This window comes from Triplophysa dalaica, chromosome 7 (assembly GCF_015846415.1).
Source record: "Triplophysa dalaica isolate WHDGS20190420 chromosome 7, ASM1584641v1, whole genome shotgun sequence".
Lineage (NCBI taxonomy): Eukaryota > Metazoa > Chordata > Actinopteri > Cypriniformes > Nemacheilidae > Triplophysa > Triplophysa dalaica.
The window spans coordinates 24,333,612-24,349,557 of record NC_079548.1 but is presented as its reverse complement, the minus strand read 5'-3'; the positions used below and the strand labels follow the sequence as shown (position 1 = coordinate 24,349,557).

Sequence of the window (15,946 nt, the reverse complement as noted above, 5' to 3'; positions counted from 1 at the left end):
ATACAGTATAATACAAAGTTACAGTGATGCTAAATTTAAAGCACACTGCCCAACGGCAATGCATCTTTTGGGAATTAATTCTAATAAACAATACATTCATACTGTAAACTAGGCATATGTTGAGGCTGAACAAAAACCTTATACAATATTTTGAGAATGAAATTACAGAATTGTTGCTATTTTGTTGGGGCCTCTATGCATACTTTCTAAGAGATGTTATGGGGCTGTGGGAGTTGTGCACAGCTGGGGCACATCGGGCAACACCGTCAACCTGCCAGATCGCTCAGAATGAGTGTGTAAACACCACCTCCTCCATGTCCTCCTCTCACCTCTGTTCTCCAACCTCCGAACGGTCTCCTCCACCTCCTTCTGCTTCCCTCCATACATGCTCTTCAGCTCATCAATCTCACCGTTCTTTCGGTCCAAAATCTAAATAAACAATAATAAAGAAAATCTGTTTTGATAATTTTTTAACAACCGGAAAAAGAGTTGCCAATGTGCTGCTAGCTGATTGCTAAAGTGTTACAGGTGTCTGCTTTATTTGCCTATGTCAAAAAGTCTATTAAGCATCTACGATAATCTGGTTTTAACAAAGATGTATGTCGTCATGTATCGTTTATATGCATTTTATTGTTTGCCAGTATCAAAGTCATTTTCTAATCGTGCCACATAATTTGAGGCAACATTTCTGACTAAAGTGTAAAATTGATTCATTAACTTTAAGTATAAGCAACAGTAGTTATGTTTTTCTTTGTAAACGGCACTATAAAAACAGAGGTATTCATGACATTCGAGACAACGGATGACAGAACATTTATATTCCAGACCTTCCAGCTAATCCAGAGTTGTAAATACATTTCAGTGGTAACCGAGTTTAAATAGAGGTTTGTGGTCTGTCTGTATGACAAGTTTATGCTGGCTACAGATTACAGAAGATAATGTTCTTATTCACAAGCATGACCATGAAGGAACTCACTCTCTCCTGCGTCACTGAATACTGGAAATCGTTGCTTTGAAGCTGACGTTTTGAGAAATGGGGGGGGACAAGATCTCCCTTTTTGGCCTTTATTCAGTGTAAGCTTTTAGGAGTAAGTATATTATCTGTAACAGTAGTGTAAGCTTAACGCAGAGGATGAAAATCCAACAATATTCATAGCATTTCAGGAGACAAACCCATGTATTCAAGCATCTACTCTTGAATTGTTCTGCGTTAAAGAATTGTTCTCTTCAAGTTCTGTGCCAAGAACTTCTTTCACCAAATTCTGCTTTTTCCATTCTTGAAAAACTAATACATGAGTAAACAGCATGTTCACATTCACATTCAGTGAGCTTTGCCTATTCAAGCTACAGGTGTAATGCTGTACAGAAGGAAACACTAAAAGCATCAATGTGGAAATCTTTTTGAAAATTGGAAAAAGATATTTGCCTATAAATGCGTACATCTAAAAAAGTGAATAAAGAGAATGTAAATATGAGATCTCGTTCCTGAATTACAGTGCATGTTGAGTGTTAACATACCAGAAGTATGAATAAGACCTGCCAGTTTCTGAAAGGACTTAAGCCATAGCCCTGAGGACCTCATCTCGCAGAGACCAACAGACCGGTTCTGCAAGCTCTTAACAATCGGCCATTGTGTGTCACGACTAAGGCTTTTGATGAGTCTAAAGAATTTAGGAATCATTCAAGGTGGGATGTAGCCAAACGCAAGGCATATCTAGAAAGTTCCAAATAATGATCTGCTGGACCTGGTCCCAAGCAGCAACCCGCTGTTGTGCCTTGAGCTGTGGGTGATAAGATGCAGGAGGCGGGTGGCCATTTCAGAAATGAGTTTTATCTGATGCGGCCGTTACTCAGCAGAGAGCTGTTTGTTCAGCCTGCTGTAAGTCCTTTGATGGCCTGACCTTCTACAAGCCATCTGTGTCCAAGTGGGAGTTCAAAGGCTCTACGCCATTGTCCCAGTTAGGGTGTACAGCGGCGTTGCGACCAGGGGTCTGCAACTCTCAAAGGACCCTACAGAGATCAACAGCCAAGGGACATGACAAACGGCTTGCATTGACCTAAACTCCCCAGGATTCATGTGAGTCTTCCGACAGATAACTCCGCACCACATGTGTGTGGGGTGTTTCTAAGGCCTTCAAAGAAAGATGCACCTGAGCAAATATTGAGATCCTCAGATTGAACCCCATTTGACGCAGCTTCTCAAAGGCAGAAGTTTACTACACTTTATGTCCATGCAAGATGACTGCCATATCAAGAAACTTGAATATGATCAAGATAACGACAGTGTTACAACATAATCAAAGCAATTAAGAGGCAATAGAAGAACCCGAAAATAATGGATGTTAATCCAAATCTTCATTGGACCAAATAAACAAATGCAGTCTTCAAAGGACTTTATTATGGCACGTATTGTCTGAGGTTGAGGGTCTCTATGCAGGGGTGTTCGGTGGTGAGATGGCCGTTTCAAGAGCTGGTATGTCCTTCAAACGCAGATTTCAACTTCATAAAAACCAAAAATGCTGAAAGTTATTATGTTCTCCCTCTGAAAAGCCAGCGAGCCCATCAGTGGATTATTTATCCTGCTTTTTGTCCATCAGAAGTGCACTCTCTTGCTAAACTCATCATCCCGCGAGCCGGTCGCCCTCTGAAAGATGAAAGCTTTAGGCCTGAAAGGAAAAGAGAGGGGCTAAAGGGAAGTTCAGGGAACATTTAGGGACACGCAATTTTCCCATCAATTCCTTAAAGAGCTTTATTCAGCCCCACACTGCAGGGTCGTAAAAAAGTGTTGGGATGACGGGATGACCATGAAAGACAATCAGTCAAGATGTCTCTGTTTATAAAGGTGTGGAAACAAACAACCGTCTGCTAGAAAAGGTAACTGCTGTAGGCTTTATAAATGCGCAGGCCAAGAAACTTCAAGGACAGAATAAAACACAGACTGCTATGGTACTGATGAGATACATGCTGATTTTACTCTGATGGAATGCTGTTGATTTCTATATTAATTGATTCATTTGACGGGGGTAACATGAATTCCCTCCATCTTAACCAATCTTAATCCATTCAAACAGATGATGTGTAAATAATATTACACATAATTATTGTGTTATTATTATTATGTAACCCACACATAAGTTGTTTTTAACCCTAAAAGAACACAGACAAAATGAATGTAATTCGATTGTGGTTTGCTCATTAAATGATCTTTGTAAATTTTGTTTAGATAAATAAGAGTACTGGCACCTTCTGAATCTCTGCAACATGTTTCTGCTGCATCCTCAGCATCTCCTCCTGGTGTTTGGCCTCCAGAACTTTAGCTTTCAGCTCAATCTATAAATAAAGAACATCATAAAATACAGAGAATAAGAGCCTTTTTGCAGTGTGCAACCTACAATAAACATAATTGTCATAAATATACATATATCATAACAGGTGCATTCTACAGCATTGAGTTGGGTTTTTACTTCTGTGTCGGACCTATAGCCTCTTCGCCTGCGGCAACGTGCCAGTTTTTGTTAATACTTGTGCGTTGTTGTCCGCGTCGACAGGCAATGCCCACTAGGCATCAGTGTCCACAGGCACGTTGCTTGTGCAACCAAGACAAGAGCCGAAGAACATCGGTTTGTTGTGTACGGCGTTGTCGGAAGCATTTAGCAGTGATATTAAACAGCCCCTTTGCTACTTGAGTTGTTACATTCAGAAGAACATTTATTTTTTATAATTCGTTCGGAAACGCGTATGAGTAAATCCGAAGCTATCACAGAGTTTTGACCTGAAGGGAGGGGGTTCAAGCAGACCACAGTTTGAAACACACAGCGAAATCACAGCGCTTGCGGTCCGCGTTGTATTGATGCGCGTATTGATGTTACAATTTTGGAGGAGCGCGTCAGGCTGTGTATAGGCTACGGCATGGGTCAAACGCAGAAGTAAAAATTCACCATTATTCAGACTCACAATTCAAGTCTGTGTAAGCTATCCTTTCCACATGGGATGTAGGCGTTATCTAAGCAGTAGCATTTAAGAAGATTCTCAATTCCTCACTTAACTTGTTAAATGAAGCTCCCCTTCTATAGTTCAGGCTGCAAAAGTGCCTCTATATTTGTTGGACCAGAAGATTTTAGTAGCATGTCAGAACATGTATCCCAGGTGTTTTAAAGCTGTCAAATAACATTTACATATACGTTTCCGCTTACACACACATGAAGAGCAGCAGAAACTTTTGTCATTATGGCCGCTGGTCATTCCTGAGGCGGTGTCTTTGTACTCGTGTATTTTGGGAAACATGGTTTGATCTGGCACAAGTAGGATTTCTGAGCGATCCTCCCTTCCCTCAGGCTGACTTAGCTTCAGGGTTTTCAACTGCTGCCACCAGAGTGGGACAAAATCTGCTGGATTATCAGATCGGCTGCAGGGCACTACATGGCCATAGTAAAAGAGAAAGTTGTGTCTAGGCCAATCACTGTGCCACAGGCCAAATCTGCTGGCGGTATGCAGGGTGTTCCATTTGTCATCTTATGCTTCTGTCAAATTATCATGCTAAGAAAACACTATTGTCCATTATTTGTCCAAATTTCACTAATTAAAATGACTATTTATCGGAAAAATCAGATGTTCAATGAAGACAAGACACACAGACAGAGATGTCTCATATATAAAACCACAGAAAACTTTCACTTTCAGATTAATTTGCGGTCTCTTACAAACAAGAGCTGACTTTGACGAGGCTACCCTCGCCCAAAGAAATTACATAATTTTTCATATTCATTGGTTCGTATGGATGAGTTAAAGACACATCTTTTCAGCCAAGCTTTCACTTAATGCATAGTTAATGAACAGCAGCTACGCTAATTATTCTCTTTATTCTCTTTCCGCCTCTGCCTCGGGATGCCCATCCCGAGGTAGGAAGAAGTTCCACCATGTCCAGGCGACCGACAGATGCCCATCCCCAATTTGAGATTACACCAGATACAGCTGCAGACTGACTGACCATCCCAGCTCCATCTAAGGCAATTCCACCAGCTGCCAAGAGAAATATGACCATCGGACCATCCCAGCTCAGACCACTACATCCCCAACCAAGAGCAAAGACGGACTATTTGTCTTATTAATGCTGAAGTTACAATATTTGGTATTAAATGCTAAACCTAAACCACACGTCAGCAGTCTGAGTGCAGCTATGACACGTCAGAGGGGATCTGGCCCTCCCGGTTGAGCCTGGTTTCTCCCAAGGTTTTTTTCTCCATTAATCAATCATTGGAGTTTGGGTTCCTCGCCACAGCAGGGCAGTGTTGGCCTGCTCACCGGGAGACTGCATTCATTCATTTATTTATTTATTTAGAAATTAGATGTTATTTATTAGAATGAACTTACTCGTTGTATAAATACCATGCACTGTGCTGTGTTTTAACTTTTCTGTTTTTCCTGTTTGCCCCTGTAAAGCTGCTTCGAAACAATACACATTGTGAAAGCGCTATATAAATAAACTTGAATTGAATTGAATTAATGTGGTCAAATAACTGTGATCCAAACTATCACGTGATTGATGTTTGTACTGTCAGCTACTACTAGTTTTTTTTATTGATTTATTTATTTTGAGGGCTGGTAAGGGGACCCCCAAGCTCTTTGACATTCGAACACAGCCTATAGCTGCTAAGTTGAGAAAAGCGATATTTGTCTCCAAAGTTGTCTGTCTTTACACACTCTCTGAGAGAAATTAAAAGGTCAGATTTGATTATCACAGCCAAAAAATTTGAGCAAACAATACGCCAAATATCTCTCTGCTGTGTGCTCAATAAACTATTTATTTCCACATGAAAAACTGAAGACAGCTCAGGAGGACTTTGCCTATGTGTGATTTTTTGCATCCAGTAATTCCAAAATGCTTTGAAGATATATAGTTTGCTCTATGAACACAGCATTAAAAACACAAGACCATGTGTCATATGTTAAATGACTGTTTATCAAGGTTATTTTTAACTATTTTCTTTTGAAATGTTACGTATACCGTGTAACACAATGATAACAGTATCTTCTCACTTTAAGTCCACTATGACAGTAGACGTGAAAAGACAACAGTCTGTGGAAGCGGTTTACACTCATAATATTACGTTGCATACTTGCATAGTTTTGCTCCTTACTACGCACCTCAGAAACAAAAACCTAGTACATATTTCACAACGCAGTCAGACAGCACAAAACAAGCTTCTGTAAATAAACACAGTCAGAGTTCAATCCATGCCCAGACGCGGAGGTTCATCTCATGACAAGAGGATCAGGAGGCTGGATGAGATCTTACAAGAGCGAGACAGACACAGTTTGCTACAGTCACCTGCCCTACTTCCACTCAACGCTGAGAAACAGGCCGCCGCCTCTTGCCGTGCGTACCATTCTTCTTGTGCAATCTCAGAGACCACAGGAGAGCTGTCAAAGGAGAAGATTGCACTGATTGAAGCCACGCAGTCAAACAGATCCCGGCAGCGAAGATACAAGCGTGGGCGGGACTTTTTTCTTTTCTTGTCTCTTTTTTGAACCTTCAATTGGAGCTTTTAGAAAAGTTTGTCAAACTACATCAGTGGCGCTCTGAAACTCTTGTCTGCAAAGGTGCGGCGGGCGTGCGCACACCTCCGGGTTTTCAGATTCCCTGGAATCAGTGAAGCGGATGACATTGGTGCTTTTACTCGCATTAAACTCTCAGAGACACGGCCCTTTTTGAAGAGCAGAGGAAGAGATGGAAGGGTGGGTGGAGGAGAGATGAGAGCAGCTGCTGCCTCTTTTTTTCTCCCAGCATTGGTTTCACACATTTCTCCAGGGAATATTTTCACAAACTGTGTGCTACGTGTTAGCGCCACACAGCGGGGTTCGGACTGTGATTCCAGCTATTTTCAGGGCAAATACCTTGGTAACTGTTCCATGTTTGAATAAACACCAAAAAGCTTTTTTAGGCAAAATTTCTGTTTCAAACAAATACAGCATCATTCACATTAGAACTGCTAGAAAACAAAATCGTTTACTGTGTAAAATTTTTTAAAACGTTTTTCAAGGCAAATGAAACGGCTCTTAAAACTGATTTCACTACAATAATGTCATGTACTTGCAGATGCTAGTTGATGTTATCATTAAAGCAGTGTTTTTTACACTTTTTCTTTATAAGCCCCCCTTTGTGTAGGGTGACCACCCAAATAAAGACTTATGATCTTAAACGTAAAACTTTAATTAAACAAATAACATATACAATTACACAATGCTGGAATTTATTTTTCTGATGTTGGATTGCACATAATTTGAGAATTATAGGTGAAATCAATAGAAAGGGTAAGTCATAGAGATTTAATTTTAATGAAAGACAAACATTTTCAGTGTTAGTAACATTGCTATTCATTATTACTGCTAAACATACTGTAACATTAAAAGACAATAAGATGTTTTACGCAGACTGTTTGCAAGTTGAACTGAAATAATACAGTGGCAATACTACTTTATCATCACTTGTTGCATACTTACTGCACACCTAAAACAAGTACTGTATATACCAAAATTAGTGGTGGGCATAGATTAATTTTTTTAATCTAGATTAAAATGGCTCATTTGAATTCTGCCGAAGGCATTCAGAATATGTGTGCTACCCAAATAATGACTAAAAGTAAGTCTTTGAGAACGGGTTTCTCAAGCCAGGTGGCGCATTAGACCAGGGGCTCATCTCCTGTTTCCAAAATGCATCACAAACTGCTTGAGAAAGCTGTTCTACTATGATAATTGGTGATGAAAATTAAATTATGTTCAATAAGATGAACTTGCGTTTACTTCCGCATTAGCTAAGGGATGATTTCCGTTTAGGTGGTACTTGAGACTGGAAGAGCTCCTACAGTACATTTACATTTAGTCATTTAGCAGACGCTTTTATCCAAAGCGATTTACAAAGAGTGAGGGAGCAACAAGCGATATGTCATACAGGAGCCATAATACATTAGATCTCAATACAAAGTTACTGGTTTCAACTAAAGTTAGACCACTACCTGTTGAGAGAAAGTGTTTTTTTTTAAACCAATTCCGCATTGCACAAGGTGCAAACAACGTTAGTCTTGTCGATGTTCCTATTGGGAAGCTTCTTAAAAATTAATATTCCCTGAAGCAAACCCGGCGGCTTCATAGCTGCATCCATGTTAGCACGTCACGTTTGATGCGGTAATTTCACAGTAACGTTATGTTGTGTTCAGACCAAACGCGAATGGCGCCTCAAGCGCGAGTGATTTATATGTTAATGAAAAGAGCCAATAGACCTATTTGCTGCGCGAATCGCGCGAATGAAGCCCTGGTTATGAGATGATGAGGCGGCGAGAATGAAGCCCTGGTTATGAGATGATGAGGCTGCTTCTGCTTCCGCGAATGACGCGAATCACGCGAGTTGAAAAATCTCGTTCTCGCCCCGTACAGTGCAGTTAAGCTGGTATACATCCGCGCTAAAATATCAAGGTGAAAGTCATCATAGCTTGCGTAGTATAGACCCAGCTCACAACCCAACTTTGAGAATAGATTAACGGCGACATTTTTTTTAACGCGCGATAATAGTCTCACTGCGTTAACGGCGTTAAATACAGTAAAACACTTTTTTGTGAATACTGTAATTTTATTCCAAATGGTAGTTTGAAACAGCAAGTTAATTTTGCACTGAAACAGTATTTATAATACTGGGGTGTATGGCGGAAATTTCCCATAAGGGAGCAGACATACTTTTTAAAGCCGGGTGTCACACAGTGACTAAAGCTGGCAAACAAAAGCAGCCAGACAGAAGGCAACTTTAAATTTATTTAGGAATGACAATGTTTCTATGTTAATATACGAAGAGAAATATGGGTGTCAAGTCTTAAAGGGGTATTATGGCGCAAACACGTGTTTTTCTGTGTCTTTAGTGTGTTATAAGTTGTTCATGAATGTATTAGACACTTAAAATTGCAAAAATGAAAGTGTCTGAAAAAAATCTCCACCTTTCAGAGAGGCGGGACAAAGAGCAGATACAAACATGCACGGTATGTTGTGGGCGTTGACCCCTATATAATCATGAGCATCACCATACCATGAGTTCACCGCAATACCACAGCCACTGCGACAAGTTCCCAATTCCCTTGTTCATCGATGCTACTTAAAAAGATAGTTCATTAAAAACAAAAGTATCATTAGTTTGGCAGGAAACACTATCTCAGTGTTTCACAACACTCTTTTAACAACAACAGAAAAAGCATATGAGCATTATTTTCCTCAGGCCTCTGTTTCACAGTAAAGGGCAGCTGCTCACGCACCATTTCTCTTCATGAAAGACCATCGGATCCTGAGGAACGCTTGACTCCCTTCTCACCATGTTACCTGGGCCTGCCAATGTCGGCCCCTGTTATTCATTCCCATACTCTACATCGCAACGACAGCACGATTTACTCTTACGGAAAACCAATATTTCTGCTTATCTCTGCATCGCAGTGGTTCAAAAGTATAGGAGTTAGTGTGCCGGCTTTCTCTTTCAAACTCAGAACAAGACACGAGCTGTTTATGAAATGGTTGTTTTTCTGGTGAAGATGAGGGCTGATGATGTTGTGGGACTGAAGTTGACCTAAATGAGCACAGCTCTTCCCAGAGGAAGCGTGTTCACGCCAGCAGGTCACGCTCGCTATATTCAACAATACCAGAGAAATGACATCAAAGAGGAGCTGTTCTATGGGATTTTCAGCTTATGCCCACATACAGAGAGGAAGCTGTCATCACAACCAGGGTTTAAAGCCTCTAGCGAGAACACGGAGTCCCTATACAACTGAAACTCAGAAAGGGGTGTGTGAAGCTGACATCTAACCTCCTTTTCTCAAGTTTATTAAAAGCAACCAGCCATCATGATGCATTTACTTAAAATGTGGAAAAAACAAACCAAACCTCAAGAAGTTGCAGACAATGGCATATAAGAGAGCCACACATAGTTTAATGGTTTGTTCACTCAAAAACTGATGGCCTTTATTTCATTCAGCCTAAATTTGAGACATTTTTAAATGGTGGCACATCCTTTTTTTCTTCATGACACACAACAACACAGTTTTTATATTTGATTCAAGCTGCTTATGCTTGACTTCCTTTAAGCCGAGGTCGAGAACCAGATTTTGTCCAAATAAAGGACAATTTCGTTTGCTCGTCACCAAAGCCTACTGCATCATATATTGTCAGTACAATAAGTCGCATCCAATTTTTTGAAACTGGACACCATTCACTGTTGTTGAATGGACAAGCACTAGCAGGACCCGTCTACTTTTTGTGTTCTACTAGTTCACGCAGAAATGAATATTCTGTCATCATTTACTCACACGCATGTCATTTTCAACCTTTATGACTTTCTTTCCTCTGCAGAAAACAAAAGAAGTTATATTGAAGAAAGTTGGTGAATGAACATTGTTGGCACCCATCGACTTCTATTGTATGGATACAAAACCAATGCAAGTGAAGGGGGCCATTCACAAACATTCTTCAAAATATCTTCTTTTGTGATCTGCGGAAGAAAGAAAGTTTTTTGCAGGTTTGAAATGACATGCGTGTGATTAAATTATGACAGAATATTCAGTTCTGCGTGAACTATCACTTAAGTTGTCTGTCATTGGTAGAACACAAAAGTAGACGGGTCCTGCTAGCGCTTGTCCATTCAACAACAGTGAATGGTGTCCAGTTTTTAAAAATTTAATCACTTTAGACATCTAGAACCTAGATTATAGTGAATAAATGTTGACTGGGCCTACTGTGCCCTTTAAGGCACAGAAGGCCACACAAATTGTCAAAAATATTAGGCAAAAAACTTATACAGTAATTTATAGAAAACAGCGGTACAGATATTCTTCAAAATGCCTCCTGGTCTGTGTTTGACAGAAGAAAGAAAATCATGTGTAAATCATGTTTTGAGTGAAGTTTTCTTGTCAAGGTACTGAGCTGGACACAAGGCAAAAGCTATCAGCATTTACAGCACATCACAAGCATTATGGGAGAAGATAAGAGTGCCCACCTCTTTATCAACTTTCACTGGGTCAACCTCATCACAAAGTGTGCTGCTTCTGCTTGACTTGTTGTAAATCTATAAACAAAAAAAGAAACAAATGATTTTATTAATGAATATTTGATTATTATTTTTTAGAAATAAAAATGTGATTAAGGAACGGATCTTTTTGGCTGTGCCACTGGAGACATTTAGCACTTACCGGAGATAGAGAAACAGGGTTCTCACGCAGGTACCGGGGGTTTTCAATCTGCAAAAACATAACAATACACCATGACTCTCTCTTGGTAAGTCCCAAACACCTCCCGTCCCACTCTGACCTCCTTTCCTTTGTCATAAACAATGTAGAACGGCTTCAAAGAGAGCCACTTAAACACACAGTCTCTTCCTTAAACTTGCTGTGTTTACAGAGATCATACCTCATCCCACTCGAGGCATTGTGTGCACTAAGGCCATTTCCCTTTCTGCATAAAAATGCTTTTTCCCTCCTGTGAATTTGTCTATTGGCAACACAAGCAAGCAAAGGGAGTGTGTATAGGACAGATGCAAACAAACAATGAAATGTAGAAGATATTTCTCAAGCTATATCATGGGAAGAGTTTTATTGGATTAACAATTAACAGATTTTCGATTTGTTTCAAATCACATTTTTCGCAAACGTGTGAGGATTCACAATGAAATTCAACTCAATTTCATTTCAATTCAATGTTTTTATTTTTATTTCAACAAAAAATGTACCTTTTGCATTCAAATGGAAGGACAGTAATGATTTAATCACCTGCATTAGAACTTAAGAATTTCAAATCTTTTATCCTACCATAGTTAGTCATGATTCATGCATGTTAATTCACATACATATACGTAGATTATTAACTAAAACAAATGATTAATGCTTTTTTAATCACATTTTTAACGTTGATGCTGTGAATCAGCGGTTTATTATTGACCATGGCAGGATGGTATATGACATGCCTCCCATAATACATTACAAATCAATGTTGGGTCACATGGGACATAATTGGAACATTATTTGTGCAAATCTTAGAGGCTGATCCAATTGATGGAGAAAAAGTATATTTTTTTTGCCCAGAGAAAATAGAAAGGACAATGCCTCTTTTTTCATGAAATAGTGCACCATTTATTGTAAATAGTTTATCAATGTGGGTCATTCTCTTTAAAAAAAATCGTGTGGCCTCGTAATCTTTAGTTAAAATCTGAAAATGCTCTTTTGTCCTGTAATCCATTTTAGATTGATGTATGTTAGACGGCTTGGGCGGAGCATCTGTTAACTCCTCCCCTTCAACTGTCAGTCTGCTGCCAGTTCCATTTCAAAATGCAACAGTTGTTTTTATACATCCAATCAAATCACAGAGATAGACGAAACTCACTATTTTTTTTCTCATTCAAAATTCCCTTTCGCTCGGAAATTTCAAAATACGGAAGTAAAAACGATCACAACTTCAGACTCACAGGGACTTTAACTGTAAACAATGTTCACAGCTCTATCTGGCATGCACGATTCTAACACATGACCCAAATGCTTGTATCTAATTTTTTGTTTCCACAAGAGGACAATGTTATCAATGTGAATCTTCACATTTGGTGTGAAAGGTGTTTATAGAATGCATTGTTGTGCTCTTAAAGGTACAGTTTTAGATATCGCCACTAGATGGCGCACAATCAAAACAACAACAATCGCGTAGCATGATGACGCAGTGTAGAAGCGTGGAATGATGGGATATGTTATCTTCGACTCCACTGTTGAAGGTACCACTGAGACATCAATCAGAGGGGAACGAGAAATCATGTTAGCGGAAGAGGTTATAAAGTTTTATAAATGTTGCGTTTGATGAAATCAATTTATTTCATTATAATGAATTAGACCCGAGTAATGTGAGGTTTTAACATAAATTGTAAGTTGTAGATGTAACAGTAATTGTTCAATTCGATGGTGTGATAACACTGCGCAGTTTTAAATGTTCATATTAATCATAGTAAAAGTTATTTTGAACGTACCCACATCATTTGCAATAATGCTTGACAGTTTCACGCGGTTTCTATGTCAGTAAAGGCGTTAACAAAGGCTAACGCAGAGATATGACGCCATTGACAGGCGACTAAACTACCCCGGTCCACTGTTTAGAATGGTGATTTTCTCAGGATTTAAAAGCAGTTCGAAACATTTAAGATATTGTTAGTACTCAGCTGAAAAAATATATAAAATTGGTCTAGTGTTTTTTGTTTCATTTTACTGCAAAAATTCTTACAAACTTTCAATCAAATACTGGCTAAAATTCCCACATTTGGCATGTAAAATGACAAATTTAATAACTATGGTAATAAGTGGTTGTCAATCACATATTTATACTGTAAGTGTATGGTTAAGAGGCTTGGCATTTGATGTGGCTTTGAGGCTTGAGCATGGCAGGCTTTTTATCGCAGCAGTTTCACATGCACACCTGATGCAGAACCAGCAGAGCAGGCCCATAAGCCCGCTTATCTCAACACCCCACTCTGATATGAGTAGAGTTCAGATTCTTGTTTTTCTCAGTAAAGTTTGTGATGGAACAAGCAGTCGGACGGTTTCGCAATCGGCGGGGAATCAAACGTGGCTATTGAGAAAATCTGGAGGCCAACACAGTTCTGTAAAGCCTCAAATGCTTTGATCTCGAGAAGTGTGCATGCCAACATGTTGAGCAATGGCTGCAGCAAATGTTTCCACCCATATGGTGTAGTCATCAACTACAAACAATGCAATCCAGTTTTTTTTTTAAAGCTAGAGTTCACTATATCAACAACAAAAATCTCAAACTCTGCTGGGAAAAAAGAATAAATTGTGCAACATCACTCACGAGATGGAAGTACAGTAGCACTGAACTTTGTGGAAAAGTTTTATAGAGGTGGCTCAAAAATAAAGATGTTACAGGGATGAAACTGTGTAAAACAATAAGTTAGTAAGGTTTATTGCAAGTTTCATTCTTTCTTGGCTCTTCTCATATAAAATGCTTTTTGAAGAACTGTCAGGTTTGTGACATTAAATAGCACATGGGCAAAACATGAAAAGCCATACCCCGAGATTCCAGCTGTTGAAGCGGGTCTCAAAGTCACTCTCATCAGAGGAGATGGGCAGCCCGCTGAGAGTCTCCGCCTGGAGGACAAACAGACAGTGAGGAACAAAGAGGAGATGGTGTCCAGAGACACAGAGCCACTCTGGGAATACTGACTGATCCATCTCTGGGTTTGTACTAAACAGATTGTAAAATCCACTGGACAAGAGCAGGAAAATCCATTTAACAGACACTGAACCCATGATGACAATCGACAGCATGTATATTGTACATAAAAATGTCATAATCATCACATACATTATTGCCATAACACACAGAATGTTAAAATCCACAACAATTCCATATCATTTTATGTATTACATTTTTTTTAAATATAAATGATTGTCAAAATCACTACTGTACTCAAACATGATTCAGACAGAAGATCAAGTAGATGTTCTGTTTCACCTTCTGCTATTTATCAAACTTAACGTTTATGTGAAACCACTTCCATGTTCCGATATTCAGACATGCAGTGTATATAGAAAACTTGCAATCACAAAACATTCAAATGTCTAGTTACTTCAACTAAATGTACGATTATGTGAATTTCTAAATAATGGACAGAATGTGAAAGAAAGAGTGGGAGAGAGTGAGAGGTACTGGACATGCTCCCCTCATGGCACACCAGATGTTTGGCTGTTCCACATCATATCTGCTTTACATCGTCGCATTCCTGCAGAGGTCATATGACGAATCGACCCGTCTTTGTTGTCAGGCACTGCTCATTTCTGAGAAGGCCTCCAGCATTAAAGAACTTTAAATCAACTGAATCTTTCCAGGGCTTTGCTATTCAGATTCAGCTTAGTTTCCTCAGGAAAGCAAAGGAAATTACTAATAAAGCCCAATTTTAATGAGATACATGGATGCTGTTGAAGCTTATTAGAAACTTTGGCAGAAGATTTTGTTTAAAATACTGTAGGCATGCCACAGAGCCAACATATTACATTACAGGAAGGTGTCTGATCCACATCCACATAAAGCCAGAGCTTTCCCAATCCAATCTTTTTTCCTTTTCATGCCGTCGTCTCAACAAATATCTGCTTACAGACGAAACCACTGAAACCGACACAACAGGGTGTAGCATACATGCCAAATCAGTATGTGGCGCTGTAATTCTGTCACAGAGATACACAAAAAATGAAGAAGACCTTTAGAGCACACGCATAAACTTTGTGCGCTAGGGTTATGACATCATCGTTTTAGAAAATATACTGATTGGCTGTACACACGAAACCGCAAGCGTGGCGTTTTCAGATTTATCCACTCTGGGACCCGGTTTAAAAAAACAGCAGTTTCAGGCTCCAAAACGATACATACTCTTTACGTATGCAGCTAAAAGTGTCTCCATGTGGATGAACCACACCTGATAAAAACTAGGACATGACCAGAACTCACACAAGACTGAATTTGAACCAAACGGAAAACATGTAAAGGTGGTCATGGCCTGGGGAGAAACTGGATTGAATGTTTTATTAAGGGAAGTTCAAGCTGGGAGGCCTGATCTTGGATAAGTTTTAAGTTCTCACCTTCTTGATATGGCTCTTCTCCATGTGTTTGAGAGGACTGGAGGCCAACGGTCCGGCTGGAGATTTTTCACAGAACAAACCTCTCTTCCTTTGAAAGATAAAAGACTTTAGGTGGTCAAGCACTAGATACTGAAGGTTCCCCAAGTTAAAATACATTTTAAAGCAATTTTTAGCTAATTCAATGTTTAGATGCCACCATAATTATTAAACAAATGATATTTATAGAAATAAACTTACAATAATTTATTAACATTTATGAATATTTTTAAATTATGTGATCATATGAAAAGGTCTCAAAC

The 15,946-nt window shown here is 39.3% G+C and overlaps 1 protein-coding gene across 6 annotated transcripts in view; it reads right to left on the bottom strand.

Moving 5' to 3' along the window:
• LOC130426944 (axin-2) overlaps positions 1 to 15,946 on the bottom strand; it is a 194,732-nt gene that overhangs the window by 171,005 nt on the left and 7,781 nt on the right. For all 6 annotated transcript variants that reach the window (XM_056753959.1, XM_056753960.1, XM_056753961.1 and 3 more), the window contains exons 5-10: positions 15,648 to 15,735; positions 14,082 to 14,159; positions 11,214 to 11,261; positions 11,021 to 11,089; positions 3,244 to 3,330; positions 330 to 429 (exon numbers count right to left, since the gene is read on the bottom strand). In XM_056753959.1, coding sequence (XP_056609937.1) covers positions 330 to 429; positions 3,244 to 3,330; positions 11,021 to 11,089; positions 11,214 to 11,261; positions 14,082 to 14,159; positions 15,648 to 15,735 — 470 coding nt within the window. The remainder of the gene's footprint in view (positions 1 to 329; positions 430 to 3,243; positions 3,331 to 11,020; positions 11,090 to 11,213; positions 11,262 to 14,081; positions 14,160 to 15,647; positions 15,736 to 15,946) is intronic.